Consider the following 20,625-nt stretch of genomic DNA (forward strand, 5'->3'; position numbering starts at 1 on the left):
ATGTGCTCTTGAGCTTTTTTAAGCACAAATAAAACAGAAAACTTCATTTTTTTTAACCAAGGTATATTAGAAATATTTTTTATTTTCCATAAGGAGTGCAATAGCAAAAATTAGTTTTAATGAGAGTGCCCATTTAAGTAGAGTTTTTTTAACTTTTACTTTAACATTTTTATTTTATTTTTTTTTTACACTTGAATAGTCCCCATAGGGGACTATTCATAGCAATACCATGATTGCTAATACTGATCTGTTCTATGTATAGGACATAGAACAGATCAGTATTATCGGTCATCTCCTGCTCTGGTCTGCTCGATCACAGACCAGAGCAGGAGACGCCGGGAGCCGCACGGAGGAAGGAGAGGGGACCTCCGTGCGGCGTTCTGAATGATCGGATCCCCGCAGCAGCGCTGCGGGCGATCCGATCATTCATTCAAATCGCGCACTGCCGCAGATGCCGGGATCTGTATTGATCCCGGCACCTGAGGGGTTAATGGCGGACGCCCGCGAGATCTCGCGGGCGTCGGCCATTGCCGGCGGGTCCCTGGCTGCGATCAGCAGCCGGGATCAGCCGCGCATGACACGGGCATCGCTCCGATGCCCGCGGTTATGCACAGGACGTAAATGTACGTCCTGGTGCGTTAAGTACCACCTCACCAGGACGTACATTTACGTCCTGCGTCCTTAAGGGGTTAAAGGGGCCATAGACACCTATCCAAAGGATAAGGGATAAGATTTCTAATTGTGGGTCCCATAGACATGAATGGAGGGGGCATGCCATGACGTCACGTGGGGGTGTGGCATTACGTCACGTCTCCATTCCCGGAAACACAGAGGTTTCAGAGACAGGAGCAGCAGCCCCCCAGCATAGAATAAGGGTGCTGCACGGACATCGCGGGGGGTCCCAGCGTCAGGCTGCCCGCGATCTGACATCTTATCCCTAGATCCCCTAGATTGCTTCATCTCCATTTTTGTTTTGTCATTTTGTATATCATTTATGTTATTTTATAAGAAATTAAATATTTACTTCTGCGTAGTTTATTGTTTGCGTTTTCCTTTTGCAAAGACATATTCAAAACTGAATTTGCTTTTTTTTTTTTTTTTTTTTTTTTTGTAAACTGCTTTGGGAAAAGTGTTGCAGCTCACATTTTCCAAAACATGTCTTGTTTGCACCAGGTGTGCCGATTTATTTATACGGTGAGAGAGGGCACCAGGGTATTGATTGTGCATCCCTAGGTTATATTTTTGATAGCATTTCTTACATGTTTTTATTTTACATATAAAACTAATTTCTTTACACTGGCAGGCCTGAAAAAAAATATTAAAAAAAAAACAAAAAAACAAGAAACAAGTGACCCTTCTTTATCTCGTCCATGATACAGATTTTGTAGTGTTTTCTATAAAAATATTGTGCATTAGTATAGGCATATTTACCGTATTTTTCGTCCTATAAGACGCACCCAATTTATAGGTGCAAAATCTAAAAAAATTAAGATTTTGAACCCAATAGTGGTCTTCAACCTGCGGACCTCCAGATGTTGCAAAACTACAACTCCCAGCATGCCCGGACAGCCAACGGCTGTCCGGGCATGCTGGGAGTTGTAGTTTTGCAACATCTGGAGGTCCGCAGATTGAAGACCACTGCATAGGAGGTAATACTCACGTGTCCTCTCCGCTCCGGACCCGTCACCGCTGCCCTGGATGTCGCTCCATCGCTGTCGCCGTGTCCCCGTCGCTCAGGAACGTCTCTGCTGCCGGCCGGGTATCCTCGCTCTCCGTCGCCGCCATCACGTCGTTACGCACGCCGACGCACGTACGCGATGACGTGATGGCGAGGAAGGTGAGCGCCGGCCATACAGAGGATCCCGGAACGGAGAAGACACCGAGGAGGCAGGTAAGGTCCCTCCCGGTGTCCTGTAAGCACTAACCCGGCTATTCAGTCGGGCTGTTCGGGACCGCCGCGGTGAAATCGCGGCGGTCCCGAACAGTCCGACTGAGCAGCCGGGTTAGTGTCACTTTCCCTTCAGACGCGGTGGTCAGCTTTGATCGCCGAGTCTGAAGGGTTAATACAGGGCATCACCGCCATAGGTGATGTCCTGTATTAGCCGCGGGTCCCGGCAGTTGATGACCGCAGGGACCGCCGCGATAGGGGTGTATTCGCCGTATAAGACGCACCGACTTTTTCTCCCCAGTTTTGGGGAAGAAAAAGTGCGTCTTATACGGCGAAAAATACGGTATATAGCTCGTTTTACCCTGTGTCTTTCTCATTCCAAGTCATGTGATTCTTATTAAAAGTTTTCCGTTGAAGAATTGGGGGGGGGGGGGGGGGATATGCTAGAAAAAATGTCCATATACATGCACTGATGTGTTTTTTTTTTTATGTCTGTTTGTTTGTTTTTTAACCTATGAGAAAAGATGCCACTCTTGAAAAGAAAAAAAGAAAATTAAAAAATTAAAATTCCAAAGCCAGAGCATGCTATGATTTTGAAAAACAGACTCAAAGCCAAAAAATGGCACTAGAGGGAGAAAAAAACGGCAAAAATAAAATTAAAAATTAAAAACGGCAAAAAAATAAAAAAAAAAAACGGCAAAAATAAAATAAAAAATACTATGTAGGTCTGGCATTTCATATTTCCCTACTGAGTCCAAGCTAACATCTGACAATGACATATTTGGCAAAAAAAACAAAAACACTATGCAGAGTGTACGGCTCATTTGGGACATTTTTAGAACAAAACACTGCATCTGTTTCCAGCCTGATGGTACATTCTATGCTGCAGTATTGTTATGGATAATAGATACAAAATGAAGATCATTCTTCTAAGATGGTGGTTGCATCCTGAACTACACCCTATGGGACCGTCCCCTTTTGGCACAGAAAATATGATGCAATGCTTACGTAAAGTAGCCTGCTAACCAATTAGAATGCTTACACAATGTGCTACGCCCTACTGAAGGATATATCTTGTGTGTACGCAATACAATAAACCATAAAAACTGCTTTGACCTAATGAGAGAGTCAGTGTGTGTTTTCTCCGTGCACGCATTACCTACCGTATTTATCGGGGTATACCACGCACCGGCCTATAACACGCACCCTCATTTTACCAAGGATATTTGGGTAAAAAAAGTTTTTCACCCAAATATCCATGAAAAAATGAGGGTGCATGTGTGCGCGTGTATACTCCGATATACCCCCAGGAAAGGCAGGGGGAGAGAGGCCGTCGCTGCATGCTTCTCTCCCCCTGCCTTTCCTGGGGTCTAGAGCCCTGCTGTCGGCCCTTTTCACCCCCTGGTTATCGGCGCCGCTGCCCGTTCTGTCCCCCTGACTATCGGTGCCGGCGCCGATAGCCAGGGGGAGAGAAGGGGCAGCGGCACCCATTGCCGGCGCCGCTGCCCCGTTGCCTCCCCCCATCCCCGGTGGCATAATTACCTGAGTCCGGTCCGCGCTGCTCCAGACCTCCGTCGTGCGTCCCCAGTGTCGTTGCTATGCACGGTGCAGCGCTCTGACGTCATGCGCCGCGCCGTTCAGCGCATAGCAATGACGCCGGGGACGCACGACGGAGGTCTGGAGCAGCGCGGATCGGACTCAGGTAATTATGCCACCGGGGATGGGGGGAGGCAACGGGGCAGCGGCGCCGGCAATGGGTGCCGCTGCCCCTTCTCTCCCCCTGGCTGTCGGCGCCGCTTCTCTCTCCCTGGCAATCGGCGCCGGCACCGATAGTCAGGGGGACAGAACAGGCAGCGGCGCCGATAACCAGGGGGTGCAAAGGCAGGGGGAGAGAAGCGGGCAGCGACGGCCTCTCTCCCCCTGCCTTTCCTGGGGGTGTATCGGCGTATAACACGCACACAGACTTTAGGCTAAAAATTTTAGCCTAAAAAGTGCGTGTTATACGCCGATAAATACGGTAATTTGGAGCAGGACATGAACCTGGAGCGGTCACTTGGAACGCATCCAGAACAGTATCAGTGGGTGCTATATAAGAGCATCCAGAAATGCCATGACAATAGAAATTTCATACACAGGGCCTTCATGTTGCTCATATCAATTTTCCGTCTGTACGTTTACAGAACAAATAATAACTATATAACATATTTTTTTTAAATGTATTTTTATTATAACAAAAAAAAAATTACACACAGGAAGTACAAGAAGGAATTGGGAACACACTAGGGGGCGCAAAGGAGCAGAAATAATTTTTGTTTAAAAACTAAAATCTCTGTACTGTGGTCTTGCCAGTCTGTACCAAGAAGGTTACTGAGAATTGGATTCCAAGCTATTGGTGCAAGCAGCACCAATAGCATCTTCCACTACTTTTTAACCTTTAATCTATTTGGCAAGAGATGAAGAAAGGGCCAGGTAAAAATGGGAAATGTACGTCAAAGGACACAACCAGGAGGAAAGGGGTAAGGGAAGAGCAGCCTGAAATGTACCTATCAATGACATTTTCATCGAACGTTCCGCTGATACATATCTCTCATCTTTTTCCCATACACATGAGCAGTAGGCATGGCCTAATTTCCTCTATGGTAGAGGGAGGGGGTAAGCTGCAGCCAGACAACTCTGGCAGCTGCTTATCTCTCCCAGAACAATAGGGTCAGGTGGTGAAAATCCAATATATCCAACCCTTCTCTCCATCATTACCATGAGTTGGTAAAGAGTCAGGAGGCCGCCATACACTTAAGACAATTAGCCAAACTCGCGGAAGGTGCTGGGTTTGGCCAACATTAGTCCAAGGTGTGTGAGCACCTCAAAAGCAGAATCACTTACACAGTCTAACAACAACACTATATTAAGAAGGAAATTGGTAGGGAGGGGGGGTTATATTATATAGAAAAGAGATTATTAATTTCCTGAAAGATTTTAAAGAGTACCTGTCATCATCTAAACTTTCCCTGATCCCCCTTCCCATCTGTCCCTTTCTCTAACTATTCCTATCCCTGTGTTTATTGAGGTTTAAAACGCAGTGGAATTACCTTTTTTTATCCCTCTTCATTAGCTCAGGAGCACTGTCTTTCTGAGGGGTGGAAGGAGGCGGGTCCCGGCAGGAATGATGTCACATGAAGCCTGGCTGGGACTCTGCTTCTGCCAGTCTTCCTGTATGCTGCTCTCCCTCTGCAGCAGTGTTTCCCAACCAGGGCACCTCCAGCTGTTGCAAAACTACAACTCCCAGCATGCCCAGACAGCCAACAGCTGTCCAGACATGCTGGGAGGTGTAGTTTTGCAACAGCTGGAGGCACCCTGTTTGGGAAACACTGCTCTGCAGTGTGCATACAGACTAAGTACAGGGGAGGGACGGCAGCCTGTCTCTCTCTCTCCTGTGTCTCTCTGCACTAAAAAGTCAATGCTGAGAACCAGGGGCTGAGGGAGCAATTACAGAGGCAGTGATTAAGATAAATGTCGGGGGGGGGGGGGGGAGTGCAGTGAGATAATACAATGTATAAGATAACGTGTGGTGAGGGGCAGGGAGAACACAGAGCAGGGGGGAGGTGACTGGCTGTTATATGAGAGGCATGTGCAGGCTTGTAGCTCACAGTGCGAGTCCTGAGCTGAGAGAACTGAACTTCCGGTGGAAGGACCAGAACCCTTTCAGCATTAGTCCTAAAAGCTGTATACTTGCTATGACAAGCATAGGAAGCTGCCTGCAGACCAGGCATAGAAGAGTGACCCCTAGTGGCCAAAAGTATAAAATGAAAAAACTGGTATAAATATTAATATTTTTTAATGAAGATATATTACAATATCTCTTCATTAATGATTATAAACAACATATTAACAGTTTTTGTTGATGACAGGTACTCTTTAAGTATATTCTATTTTATAGAGAAGAGTGAGATGGACTCCTAGATATTTCACAGCAGTGTCTTCCAGAAGTAGTAGAAGATGGGACCTACAACACAGACCTCAATATTAACTTAAAGGGTACCCGTCAGATCAAACAAAACATTTAATATATCACTCAGTACCTAATCCTGACCTTGTACATGTAATTTTTATGTGTCTAGCACCTTTATTTATTTTTTTATTACACTTTTAATTTAGCTCACTAGTCTGAATTCCTCCCAAAGGGAGGGGGCGTGGTCTCACTGATCAGGTCTCCGCCCCCTCCCTCAGTATGCTGTCTGCTCACATCTCCCCCAGCATTAGCAAAACTACAACTCCCAGCTTGTCCTCACTGACATTAGCGGGACACAAGATGACAAATGGGAGGATTTTTCCTCCAGCCCTGAATCCTGCGCTCACAGCTGTCAATCAAGGAAGTGTGTCCATGACATAGGTGATGACGCATGGACACAGCAGGACTAGTATGTGTCCAAGCAGGCAGGGGGGCAGTTGTTTGACTGGCTTTTCTAGTATGAAATACTGAATATTTTCTAATGAAAGCAATTGCAAAACCTATTGGTTAAACATGCTTTACGACATATCAATAGTTTTCGTATCTGACAGCGCCTATTTAGCCAACTTTATGGACAGAAACTATTGTTGGAATAGTAAACTTTAGGTTTGGTAGGGAAGCAAAGAACTTTAAATTGTTGGTTGCTACGATCCCCTGAATATGGAGGTTTTGTAATATAAATGGATCAATAGATTGGACAGTCCATTGTATTTTTATCAGGCTTGGAGACATCTGAGAAAGATATTACAGTAGAGCTGGGGTATGGGCCCCTGATAGGAAGAAAGTTTGGTGGATGCAGGTGAAGAGTGTCCAGGAAGGTTTTGTAAAATAGAGAATTAGCCAGAAGAAAAACCCTTCACCAGGTCAATGGGTTCATTAGATATTTCTTCGCGCTTCCTCCAGAAAGAGGAGGTTTTGGGCTTTGATGTCAAAGAGGCAAAGAGTAAAAACATGAATAATCCATATAAAACGCCTGGCAAGGAAAACTACAGCACATACATAGAGAGGGGCGAGAAGGAAATCGAAACGTCTCACTCTCCCATGTACAGGACTTGTAGTTCTCCTTTGGAGAAGGATCATTGTTCTGGAATTATCGGCGGAAGCAATTTAGAAAGCAAATGTAAAATTTAGAAGTCGCAACAAGGAGAAGGAAATAATGTCCGCACTCACCATGCCGTAGAAAATGGATACGCTTTATGGACGTCTTCAAAGTTCCATGTAGAAGCAGTATCAAAAAACACCCGGGTGCAGGGAGGGGGAGCTGCTCCTGGCAAGGAGACTAGGAGCGGCTGTGCCGCTCCTAGTCTCCTTGCCAGGAGCAGCTCCCCCTCCCTGCACCCGGGTGTTTTTTTTGATACTGCTTCTACATGGAACTTTGAAGAAGTCCATAAAGCGTATCCATTTTCTACGGCATGGTGAGTGCGGACATTATTTCCTTCTCCTTGTTGCGATATTATCAGGACTGCTACCTGTATGTCCAGCACCTTATCCAGCCACACCCGGGAACACTGATTAGATGTTTGCATAGTGGTTATTCAGTAGTGCCCACCCATTTCTTTCTCACAACTATTTGTAAAATTTAGAAGAATCCGAAAAGCAATGGAAGCAAGATATATATATATATATATATATATATATATATATATATATATATTACTATTTTATAGGCCATTGTTATATTACGTCAGTGCATTTCTCATTTCTTTTGGCCACATTCATCGAAGAATTTCTAATAAGTTAGAAGAACAATTTCTGGAGCAGAAGACACACGATGGCCGGAGTCAGGACGACTGTACGGACGCTTATTCCACCGCTGGTGCAGATGTACTTCGCTTCAACAGATAATCCCCCGATACTTTGGGACTTGCTGCCAAGGTCACAGATGGATTTTGTTGCGCACCCACGAAGGGCTGTTGAAGATGAGGCTGATCCTGTAATCATATATATATATATACATGTAACACAATATTAGTGATGAGCGGCATTGGCCATATTCGAATTTGCGATATTTCGTGAATATATAGACGAATATTCATCCTATATTCGTGAATTTGTTATATTTGCATATTCGCGTATTGGAGGAAGAAAACAGTGAGGGGGGGGGGGGGGGGCAACTTTACTATTGGTTGCTAGGGATGTTGTTGATAACCTCTGGCAAGTGTATTTGCATCATTCTAATTGGCCCACAAGTGAAAAGAAGGAATATGCTAATGTGCGCATATGCGGAAAAAGTGAATGCTCGTAATTTTTAATATATAGCGAATATATTTGCAATATTCGCCAATTTGCGATATTCACAATAAAAATTGGAAATGCGAATATTCGCGACCAACACTACACAATATTAGGCCTCGTATATAAAGATTGTCCATTATACACACTGACCAACCACAGGGCAGCTTTCGTTTCCTACATTTTCTTGGAAATAAAAACTACGATGTTATTGTTATATTTCTTTCCTTAATCTGGTGATTAAAGGGATACTCCGGTGCTCCAGTGTTCTGAACATTTTTGCTCCGAGTCGGAGATTGTGATCTTGACGTCACGGTCACGCCCCCTCGAGATGTCACGCCCCGCCCCCTCCATTCATATATATATATATGGGAGTGGACGATCACGACCACCGCCGCAGGAACCCAGCTTTTTTTTTAGAACACCGGGTGCTGAGGTGATTTCAGGGGGTCCCCATTATCAAACATCTTATCCCCTATACTTTGGATAGGGGATAAGATGTCTAGAAGTGGAGTACCCCTTTAAAGACCTAACAACCTACTTAATGTTTCAGCCCCCCCTCTATTTGGCCCTACATCTGTCATCCCTCAGTTTCAATAAGTAGCACGAAAGGGTCTTATGTGTCAATACTTCCATATTATTGTCAAAAGGATATTGGAGGAGATTTATCAAAACCTGTGCTGAGGAAAAGTTGACTAGTTGCCCATAGCAACCAATCAGATTGTTACTTTCATTTTTAAAGAGGCCTGAGAAAAATGAAAGAAGCCATCTGATTGGTTGCTATGGGCAACTGTTCAACTTTTCCTCTGCGCAGGGTTTGATAAATCTCCCCCAATATTGTCAATGAAATAAAAAAGAAACAACTTTTTATACCTGACATTTTTGATGTCTGGAGGAGACACATATTCTGATCCCCTGTGCATTGTATGGTATCTGGAGTGTAACACCAGGTAGAGTCGGCAGAGATACAGGAACGGCAGACCACTCCATTGGGGTTAGATCTTTGTGTTGGGACTACAACCAAAGAGAAAAAAAAAGAAATCAATAGGATTATTTTCATAATACGTACAATATAATGTTTTTCATGTATGAACCTTTAAAGGGGTACTACCGTGCTGACAACTTATCCCCTATCTAAATGATAGGGGATAAGTTGCCTGATCGCGCGGGGTCCCGCCACTGGGGACCCCCGCGATCTTGCACGCAGCACCCCGCTCTCATCAGGCCCCGGAGCGAACATCCGGGTCTAATGACGGAGCCGGTGATCGTGACGTCACAGCTCCGCCCCCGTGTGACGTCACGCTCCGCCCCTCAATGCAAGTCTATGGCAGCTGTCTCGCCCCCTGCCATAGACTTACATTGAGGGGCGGAGCGTGACATCACATGAGGGCGGAGCCGTGATGTCACGATACTCCGGCCCCGTGATCGGCAGTCATCAGACCCGGAGCGATTTTCGCTACGAGGCCTGACGAGAGCGGGGTGCTGCGTGCGAGATCAGGCAACTTATCCCCTATCCTTTTGATAGGGGATAAGTTGTCAGCACGGTAGTACCCCTTTAAAAGAAATCTGTCATGTTGGGACAGGCAGATATTGCAGGTGACACTGATGACAACTATACTTACCTGTCCCTGATCCGCTCTCCATTAACCTCCTGGTTCGGCCGGCAGGCTTGAGACGGAGTTTCCTCCCTGAGCAATGACGTCAGAAAGCTCCACCAGTGCCCCAAGCCTGCTGTCCGAACGAGCAAGAAAAGGGAGAACAGGACCACGTATTGGGGACAGGTAAGTATTGTTATCATCAGTGTCACCCGCACTACCTGCCTGTCCCAACAGGTTAGTGCGGTGACACTGATGACGATTTCCTTTAGGAATTGTTATTGTCATAAATTGTGAAATGGTTTATAAACGTATTGTATGTAACAGGACCGACCTTTGATAGTCGTATGAACAAACTAAACATGTCATTGTTGCTTTTGAAGTTATCAATGTATACGTATCTCACACCTTCATAATCACTTTTAAGTTCCTTCTTGTCACCATTTCACAATTTATGACATTACAAATTTGTGGTTTATATAGTTTGATACATATACTATACAGATAATGAGTTTGTTACAAGACCAACTTGATGGATGTGATAACCTAATTATTAGTTTATTTTTTTTAACACGTGTTCTCTGATTATTATTCAACATGTTTGAATATGACGACTGATCTTCTACATGAAGTCTCTAGGAAATCACCTGGCACCGCTACGGGATAATCAATTATTTTATCTTATGGTCTTGTGTAGCGCGCCATACACACTAGCATCGCAGCGGTGGTGCTCTCACTACAAAGTCACTGCATATACATCCTTAAAGGGGTACTCCCGTGGAAAACTTTTTTTTTCAAATCAACTGGTGCCAGAAAATTAAACAGATTTGTAAATCACTTCTATTAAATTTTTTTTTATCCTTCTAGCACTTTTTAGGGGCTGTATACTAAAGAGAAATCCCAAAAGAAATGCATTTCCTGTGATGTCCTGACCACAGTGCTCTCTGCTGACCTCTGCTGTCCATTTTAGGAACTGTGCAGAGAAGCATATGTTTGCTATGGGGATTTTCTCCAGTTCCTAGAATGGACAGCAGAGGTCAGCAGAGAGCACTGTGGTCAGGAGATCACAGGAAATTAATTTCTTTTTTAGTATACAGCCCCTAAATCACCGGGAGCCCTGTCCGAAGCGATGTTGCCGTTTCACGCCCCCTGGGCATTTCCTCAGGCCTGGAAATGACCTCAATTCCAGGCCTGAGGAAACGCCCAGGGGGTGTGAAATGGCGCAATCCCTTCGGACGGGGCTCCCGGTGATCCACTGCCCTGCCATACCATCTGTCCATGTATAGCCACCTTTTATCGAATAAATCACACAGCATTGAAATGGAGGTGAGTGATCCGCACCTTTTTTCGTTTCTCCTTAAAGGGGTACTCCCGTGGAAAACTTTTTTTTTTTTTTTAAATCAACTGGTGCCAGAAAGTTAAACAGATTTGTAAATCACTTCTATTAAAAAATCTTAATCCTTCCAGTACTTTTTAGGGGCTGTATACTAAAGAGAAATAAAAAAAAGAAATGCATTTCCTGTGATGTCCTGACCACAGTGCTCTCTGCTGACCTCTGCTGTCCATTTTAGGAACTGGAGAAAATCCCCATAGCAAACATATGCTTCTCTGCACAGTTCTGCTTGAGCATGCACCTTGTATTTATCTTGTGATATTATAATTTTTAGCCATGGTTAAATAGTCTTGTTTTTTGTAGATTTTAGTCTGTCTTACATTTGTCGGTTTTTAGGATTGTATGCTGTTTCTGCTTAGTCTGTGTTCACACGTTCTGAGTCTAGTCTAGTTTTACCTGTGCTCTGTATGTAATAATTCCTGTTTGGTGTCCTGGAGTCTATTTAGACTCATCTGGTTCTGGTCTAGAGTTTCATGTTTTATATTTCTGTTTCCTTCTGGGTCAGCATCCTGATCACACGGTGGAGTGTGCCCGCTGGCCAGTAGTCTACTTGGCTTTATTATAATGGCTCCATCTGTAGAGTGGGGTGTCCAGTTTTTGTTCTGTGTCCAGTGTGAACAGTGTTCTATATTCCTGATCAGTTTAGTGTCTAGCTTTCAGTTCTTCTGCTCATCCCCTGCAATTACTGGTTTCTGCTGTATACTCATACCATGTCTAGTATTGTTCATTTATCCATGTCTGCCGTTTATCTGATTCCGGTTTGTGAACTGTTTGTTAATACACTATATTCTGCCCTGTTAGTGTTTGTATCCTGTCTGGTTCATCTGTTCTGGGTTTTGTATTCCCGTTTTGTTTCTGTTCTATTATTTGTTTTTACGTTACTGCACTTTAGTGCAGGGAGGGACCGGCTCCAAGTTGGCGATTCACCGCTTAGGGTGTATGAGCAAGTAGGCAGGGAGAATGTCATTAGGGACAGCTTAGGGCTCACTCTCCCTGTCCACCCAGTCAATCTTGACAGATTCTTTTATTTATTTTCCAAAAATCTGAATATGGGTACAATAATGTTTTTTAATTTGATTAATAGTCATGTGGTGATAACAAATATGTTTATTTTTTGTTTTATATGAAAAATTTGAAAATGGTAGGGGGAAACTTTTCAGATTCTCCAAATACCACTGTTAGAATAAATCTCTTAAACAAGGATTTTTTCTCCAATTCTGGTAGTTCCCCGGTACTGCTCTTGTCATTGTTTTTGCTGCTGCATTAGATGCACCTAGTCCTGACATGTGATTGTTGGAGCCAATCACTGCACACAGTGATGATCTCAGATAGAATGACTCATCACCACGGTGGCTAATGATTGGCTGATACAGGGAGGCATCAATATCAAGCAGATTGTTGGAGACAAAGATAGATGGGGGGGGGGGCAAACAATTATTGGCATGGGAGCTGCAAGTGACTTAAAAGGAAAGTGCATGTTTGTTCTATATAAACCTCTTACCTCAATATTGTGAGATTCTGAGTAATAGTGGCCACATTAGAGAAAGCATCAGGAATTATGGGAAATGTAAATTGGGCTGTGTTAGCAAACTGGGATCCCATGAACAACTTCCTTTCCCAAACTATTGGATTATGTAGATAAACACAGACATAATGGTGACTTACATGAAGGCATAGTAGGATTACAGTTATCTGTGTTGCAGCATGAAGAGACCATGTTGATTTTTCCATGCTGAAATCCTATGCCGCCCTTGAAGTTACATTCAGATGAAGGTACGCATGACCTTACGATACTTGTAGTAGTCATTCCACCTACAAAAAAAAAAGAAAGAAAGATTTCCTTCTTACAAAAATTTTTAAAAGAAATAATATCCTTGAAGAGGTTGGACCTATTCCTTAGAAGGTTTCCTTGAAAATAAGCCAATCGTGAAGCGCCCTCTTTCCCCTTTGTGGCTTGTGTTACTCTGAGCAATTCACCACAGAGGAGAGTAGACATTAGTCCTACAATGGTCCCTGCACAGTGGGTCAAACTTTCTCACTTCTCCATCCATGGTCGGTCATTGTTACGCCGAGCGCTCCGGGTCCCCGCTCCTCCCCGGAGCGCTCACTTCACTCTCTCCGCTGCAGCGCTCCGGTCACGTCCTCTGACCCGGGGCGCTGCGATCCCGCTGCCAGCCGGGATGCGATTCGCGATGCGGGTAGCGCCCGCTCGCGATGCGCACCCCGGCTCCCCTACCTGACTCGCTCCCCGTCTGTTCTGTCCCGGCGCGCGCGGCCCCGCTCCCTAGGGCGCGCGCGCGCCGGGTCTCTGCGATTTAAAGGGCCACTGCGCCGCTGATTGGCGCAGTGGTTCCAATTAGGGTAATCACCTGTGCACTTCCCTATATTACCTCACTTCCCTTGCACTCCCTTGCCGGATCTTGTTGCCTTAGTGCCAGTGAAAGCGTTCCTTGTGTGTTCCTTGCCTGTGTTTCCAGACCTTCTGCCGTTGCCCCTGACTACGATCCTTGCTGCCTGCCCCGACCTTCTGCTACGTCCGACCTTGCTTCTGCCTACTCCCTTGTACCGCGCCTATCTTCAGCAGCCAGAGAGGTGAGCCGTTGCTAGTGGATACGACCTGGTCACTACCGCCGCAGCAAGACCAACCCGCTTTGCGGCGGGCTCTGGTGAAAACCAGTAGTGGCTTAGAACCGGTCCACTAGCACGGTCCACGCCAATCCCTCTCTGGCACAGAGGATCCACTACCTGCCAGCCGGCATCGCGACAGTAGATCCGGCCATGGATCCCGCTGAAGTTCCTCTGCCAGTTGTCGCTGACCTCACCACGGTGGTCGCCCAGCAGTCACAACAGATAGCGCAACAAGGCCAACAGCTGTCTCAACTGACCGTTATGCTACAACAGTTACTACCACAGCTTCAGCAGTCATCTCCTCCGCCAGCTCCTGCACCTCCTCCGCAGCGAGTGGCCGCTCCTGGGATACGCTTATCCTTGCCGGATAAATTTGATGGGGACTCTAAGTTTTGCCGTGGCTTTCTTTCCCAATGTTCCCTGCATCTGGAGATGATGTCGGACCTGTTTCCCACTGAAAGGTCTAAGGTGGCTTTCGTAGTCAGTCTTCTGTCCGGAAAAGCCCTGTCATGGGCCACACCGCTCTGGGACCGCAATGACCCCGTCACTGCCTCTGTACACTCCTTCTTCTCGGAAATCCGAAGTGTCTTTGAGGAACCTGCCCGAGCCTCTTCTGCTGAGACTGCCCTGTTGAACCTGGTCCAGGGTAATTCTTCCGTTGGCGAGTATGCCGTACAGTTCCGTACACTTGCTTCAGAATTGTCCTGGAATAATGAGGCCCTCTGCGCGACCTTCAAAAAAGGCCTATCCAGCAACATTAAAGATGTTCTGGCCGCACGAGAAATTCCTGCTAATCTACATGAACTTATTCACCTAGCCACTCGCATTGACATGCGTTTTTCCGAAAGGCGTCAGGAACTCCGCCAAGATATGGACTCTGTTCGCACGAGGCGTTTCTCCTCCTCGGCTCCTCTCTCCTCTGGTCCCCTGCAATCCGTTCTTGTGCCTTCCGCCGTGGAGGCTATGCAGGTCGACCGGTCTCGCCTGACACCTCAAGAGAGGACACGACGCCGTATGGAGAACCTCTGCCTGTACTGTGCTAGTACCGAACACTTCCTGAGGGATTGTCCTATCCGTCCTCCCCGCCTGGAAAGACGTACGCTGACTCCGCACAAAGGTGAGACAGTCCTTGATGTCTACTCTGCTTCTCCACGTCTTACAGTGCCTGTGCGGATGTCTGCCTCTGCCTTCTCCTTCCCTGCTGTGGCCTTCTTGGACTCTGGATCTGCAGGAAATTTTATTTTGGCCTCTCTCGTCAACAGGTTCAACATCCCGGTGACCAGTCTCGCCAGACCCCTCTACATCAATTGTGTAAATAATGAAAGATTGGACTGTACCATACGTTTCCGCACGGAGCCCCTTCTTATGAGCATCGGATCTCATCATGAGAGGATTGAACTTTTGGTCCTCCCCAATTGCACCTCAGAAATTCTCCTTGGACTTCCCTGGCTTCAACTTCATTCCCCAACCCTGGATTGGTCCACTGGGGAGATCAAGAGTTGGGGGTCCTCTTGTTCCAAGAACTGTCTAAAACCGGTTCCCAGTAACCCTTGCCGTAACTCTGTGGTTCCTCCTGTAACCGGTCTCCCTAAGGCCTATATGGACTTCGCGGATGTTTTCTGCAAAAAACAAGCTGAGACTCTACCTCCTCACAGGCCTTATGATTGCCCTATCGACCTCCTCCCGGGCACTACTCCACCCCGGGGCAGAATTTATCCTCTCTCTGCCCAAGAGACTCTTGCCATGTCCGAATACGTCCAGGAGAATCTAAAAAAGGGCTTTATCCGTAAATCCTCCTCTCCTGCCGGAGCCGGATTTTTCTTTGTGTCCAAAAAAGATGGCTCCCTACGTCCTTGCATTGACTACCGCGGTCTTAATAAAATCACGGTTAAGAACCGCTACCCCTTACCCCTCATCTCTGAACTCTTTGATCGCCTCCAAGGTGCCCACATCTTCACTAAATTGGACTTAAGAGGCGCCTATAACCTCATCCGCATCAGAGAGGGGGACGAGTGGAAAACGGCATTTAACACCAGAGATGGACACTTTGAGTATCTGGTCATGCCCTTTGGACTGTGCAATGCCCCTGCCGTCTTCCAAGACTTTGTCAATGAAATTTTTCGTGATCTGTTATACTCCTGTGTTGTTGTATATCTGGACGATATCCTAATTTTTTCTGCCAATCTAGAAGAACACCGCCAGCATGTCCGTATGGTTCTTCAGAGACTTCGTGACAACCAACTCTATGCCAAAATTGAGAAATGTCTGTTTGAATGCCAATCTCTTCCTTTTCTAGGATATTTGGTCTCTGGCCAGGGACTACAGATGGATCCAGACAAACTCTCTGCCGTCTTAGATTGGCCACGCCCCTCCGGACTCCGTGCTATCCAACGCTTTTTGGGGTTCGCCAATTATTACAGGCAATTTATTCCACATTTTTCTACCATTGTGGCTCCTATCGTGGCTTTAACCAAAAAAAATGCTGATCCCAAGTCCTGGCCTCCTCAAGCAGAAGACGCCTTTAAACGACTCAAGTCTGCCTTTTCTTCGGCTCCCGTGCTCTCCAGACCTGACCCTTCCAAACCCTTCCTATTGGAGGTTGATGCCTCCTCAGTGGGAGCTGGAGCTGTTCTTCTACAAAAAAATTCTTCCGGGCATGCTGTCACTTGTGGTTTTTTCTCTAGGACCTTCTCTCCAGCGGAGAGGAACTACTCCATCGGGGATCGAGAGCTTCTAGCCATTAAGTTAGCACTTGAGGAATGGAGGCATCTGCTGGAGGGATCAAGATTTCCTGTTATTATCTACACCGACCACAAGAACCTCTCCTACCTCCAGTCTGCCCAACGGCTGAATCCTCGCCAGGCCCGGTGGTCTCTGTTCTTTGCCCGATTTAATTTTGAGATTCACTTTCGTCCTGCCGATAAGAACATTAGGGCCGATGCTCTCTCTCGTTCCTCGGATGCCTCAGAAGTTGATCTCCCTCCGCAACACATCATTCCACCTGACTGCCTGATCTCTACTTCTCCTGCCTCCATCAGGCAGACTCCTCCAGGAAAGACCTTTGTTTCTCCACGCCAACGCCTCGGAATCCTCAAATGGGGTCACTCCTCCCATCTCGCAGGTCATGCGGGCATCAAGAAATCTGTGCAACTCATCTCCCGCTTCTATTGGTGGCCGACTCTGGAGACGGATGTTGGGGACTTTGTGCGAGCCTGCACTATCTGTGCCCGGGATAAGACTCCTCGCCAGAAGCCCGCTGGTTTTCTTCATCCTCTGCCTGTCCCCGAACAGCCTTGGTCTCTGATTGGTATGGATTTTATTACTGATTTACCCCCTTCCCGTGGCAACACTGTTATTTGGGTGGTCGTTGATCGATTCTCCAAAATGGCACATTTCATCCCTCTTCCTGGTCTTCCTTCTGCGCCTCAGTTGGCTAAACAATTTTTTGTACACATTTTTCGTCTTCACGGGTTGCCTACGCAGATTGTCTCGGATAGAGGTGTCCAATTCGTGTCTAAATTCTGGAGGGCTCTCTGTAAACAACTCAAGATTAAATTAAATTTTTCCTCTGCATATCATCCCCAGTCCAATGGACAAGTAGAAAGAATTAACCAGATCTTGGGTGATTATTTGCGACATTTTGTTTCCTCCCGCCAGGATGACTGGGCAGATCTCCTTCCATGGGCCGAATTCTCGTATAACTTCAGGGTCTCTGAATCTTCCTCCAAATCCCCATTTTTCGTGGTGTACGGCCGTCACCCTCTTCCCCCCCTCCCTACCCCCTTGCCCTCTGGTCTGCCCGCTGTGGATGAAATTTCTCGTGACCTTTCCATTATATGGAGAGAGACCCAAAATTCTCTCTTACAGGCTTCTTCACGCATGAAGAGGTTCGCGGATAAGAAAAGAAGAGCTCCCCCCGTTTTTTCCCCTGGAGACAAGGTATGGCTCTCCGCTAAATATGTCCGCTTCCGTGTCCCTAGCTACAAGTTGGGACCACGCTATCTTGGTCCTTTCAAAATTTTGTGTCAAATTAATCCTGTCTCTTATAAACTTCTTCTTCCTCCTTCTCTTCGTATCCCTAATGCCTTTCACGTCTCTCTTCTCAAACCACTCATCCTCAACCGTTTTTCTCCCAAATCTGTTCCTCCCACTCCTGTTTCCGGCTCCTCGGACGTCTTCTCGGTCAAGGAAATTTTGGCTGCCAAAAAGGTCAGAGGGAAAAAATTTTTTTTAGTAGACTGGGAGGGTTGTGGTCCTGAAGAGAGATCCTGGGAACCTGAGGACAACATCCTTGACAAAAGTCTGCTCCTCAGGTTCTCAGGCTCCAAGAAGAGGGGGAGACCCAAGGGGGGGGGTACTGTTACGCCGAGCGCTCCGGGTCCCCGCTCCTCCCCGGAGCGCTCACTTCACTCTCTCCGCTGCAGCGCTCCGGTCACGTCCTCTGACCCGGGGCGCTGCGATCCCGCTGCCAGCCGGGATGCGATTCGCGATGCGGGTAGCGCCCGCTCGCGATGCGCACCCCGGCTCCCCTACCTGACTCGCTCCCCGTCTGTTCTGTCCCGGCGCGCGCGGCCCCGCTCCCTAGGGCGCGCGCGCGCCGGGTCTCTGCGATTTAAAGGGCCACTGCGCCGCTGATTGGCGCAGTGGTTCCAATTAGGGTAATCACCTGTGCACTTCCCTATATTACCTCACTTCCCTTGCACTCCCTTGCCGGATCTTGTTGCCTTAGTGCCAGTGAAAGCGTTCCTTGTGTGTTCCTTGCCTGTGTTTCCAGACCTTCTGCCGTTGCCCCTGACTACGATCCTTGCTGCCTGCCCCGACCTTCTGCTACGTCCGACCTTGCTTCTGCCTACTCCCTTGTACCGCGCCTATCTTCAGCAGCCAGAGAGGTGAGCCGTTGCTAGTGGATACGACCTGGTCACTACCGCCGCAGCAAGACCAACCCGCTTTGCGGCGGGCTCTGGTGAAAACCAGTAGTGGCTTAGAACCGGTCCACTAGCACGGTCCACGCCAATCCCTCTCTGGCACAGAGGATCCACTACCTGCCAGCCGGCATCGTGACAGTCATGCTGATCCATTACCACATACATACAACTATGTGCAGTTAAAAGATAAAATAAGTGAACAATTTGTGATTGTATGGGTTTCTGCACTGAATACTAATAAAATGGGATCTAATTCAGTTGTAGACAAACAAAATGTAACTAAACTAATATGTATCACAGAACCCAGCAGTTGCATTGTTATGTCTTATATTGAGTAAACACCCACAGTGCAGGGAGAAAAAGTGAATGAGTTGAATTTAAAAACATGTAATCACTTCCACCGAGGATGCGGTCCAGCAACATAAACAACCGCCGAACAACTGAGCCTGCCGGAGCGTACATGGGACGGAGGACAGGTAATAACAGGGGATCAGAGAGGGAGGGGGGTTTGGTGAATGAGTAAATGATGTGGCACAGGGGGGAGGGGGCTGAAATATAATGGCACAGGGGGAGGGGGGCTGAAATATAATGGCAGAGGGGCGCTGAAATATAATGGCACAGGGGGGCTGAAATATAATGGCACAGGGGGAGGGGGGATGAAATATAATGGCACAGGAGGGGAGGGGGGCTGAAATATAATGGCACAGGGGGAGGGGGGCTGAAATATAATGGCACAGGGGGGGCTGAAATATAATGGCACAGGGGGAGGGGGGCTGAAATATAATGGCACAGGGGGGGGGCTGAAATATAATGGCACAGGAGGGGAGGGGGGCCAAAATATAATGGCACAGGGGGAGGGTGGCTGAAATATAATGGCACAGGGGGGGCTGAAATATAATGGCACGGCAGGGGGGCTGAAATATAATGGCACAGGGGGCTGAAATATAATGGCACAGGAGGGGGGGCCGAAATATAATGGTAAGTTTGTTGATTGAACTTTACTCGTTCTTCATTTTAAATATTGTATGTGTTCCCGTTTTGTTTCTTCACTTTAAAATAAGATATATGCAGTGTGCATAGGAATTTGTTCATAGCTTTTTTTTTGGCCCTCCAACGGTCTGAGGGACAGTGAACTGGCCCCTTGTTTAAAAAGTTCGAGGACCCCTGCTATTGTTTTTAATCCCCTGGATGTAACAAGGAAGGTGCATATTTACGTGAAACAAGCTGAGATATAAAATGGTGAGAAATTGAGCCACTAAGTCTATTAGAAAGTTACAGAACTTGTATTGATGAAGCTTTATATACAGAACACTGGACACAATGCAAAACATTACAAATGATTCTACTCAATCACATGACTTACCAGCCATGGTCTCTGTATACACGGATCCGCATTGTTCTCCTGAAGGACAAGTCACACTGCTGCCCGAACATGAGGAGGATGTAATAGACACGCACTGCGTACAGGAGAGAGCGTAACCTAGAGAGACATCACACAGCACAGGGATCAGTTGTTTCTACTGTAATCAGCGGAATCTGAGGCAGATTCATCAGTAGTAGTTATAGTAGTAGTGATAGGGATGACCCTTATGTTTCTAATGACTGATCAATATATTAATACTAATATGCCATTACTGAAAAAATATACATCAGCTTGCAATCTGCTCGTGACTACGATGGAGGCCTTGCCATGACGTCGGCAACGACAAAATATCTGACTGACAGAGAACTCTTTTGGGGCAGCTGCGAGTATCCTAAGAAAGCGTTTATACCAACATCCTGTCTGGTGTATAATTCTTGTGTCAACACTTATATATAACAATAGCAATATATAACAATAGCAATATATAACAGCACAGTCGATCACATTTGAAAGCCTCAGCTCAAGCCATCCCTGACAGTAGGAGTAGTGATAATAGTTGTAGTAGTAGTTATAGTAGTAGTAGTAGTTATAGTAG

At 46.6% G+C, this 20,625-nt stretch overlaps 1 protein-coding gene across 1 annotated transcript in view; it reads right to left on the minus strand.

The window, feature by feature from the left end:
* Nucleotides 1-20,625, minus strand: part of LOC130294278 (uncharacterized) — a 53,349-nt gene that overhangs the window by 23,408 nt on the left and 9,316 nt on the right. The window contains exons 2-5 of the mRNA XM_056543891.1: nt 20,031-20,147; nt 12,780-12,926; nt 9,000-9,140; nt 7,642-7,825 (exon numbers count right to left, since the gene is read on the minus strand). Of these exons, the coding sequence (XP_056399866.1) occupies nt 7,642-7,825; nt 9,000-9,140; nt 12,780-12,926; nt 20,031-20,147 (589 nt within the window). The remainder of the gene's footprint in view (nt 1-7,641; nt 7,826-8,999; nt 9,141-12,779; nt 12,927-20,030; nt 20,148-20,625) is intronic.

The sequence above is a fragment of the Hyla sarda genome, chromosome 10, assembly GCF_029499605.1.
Source record: "Hyla sarda isolate aHylSar1 chromosome 10, aHylSar1.hap1, whole genome shotgun sequence".
Classification (NCBI taxonomy): domain Eukaryota; kingdom Metazoa; phylum Chordata; class Amphibia; order Anura; family Hylidae; genus Hyla; species Hyla sarda.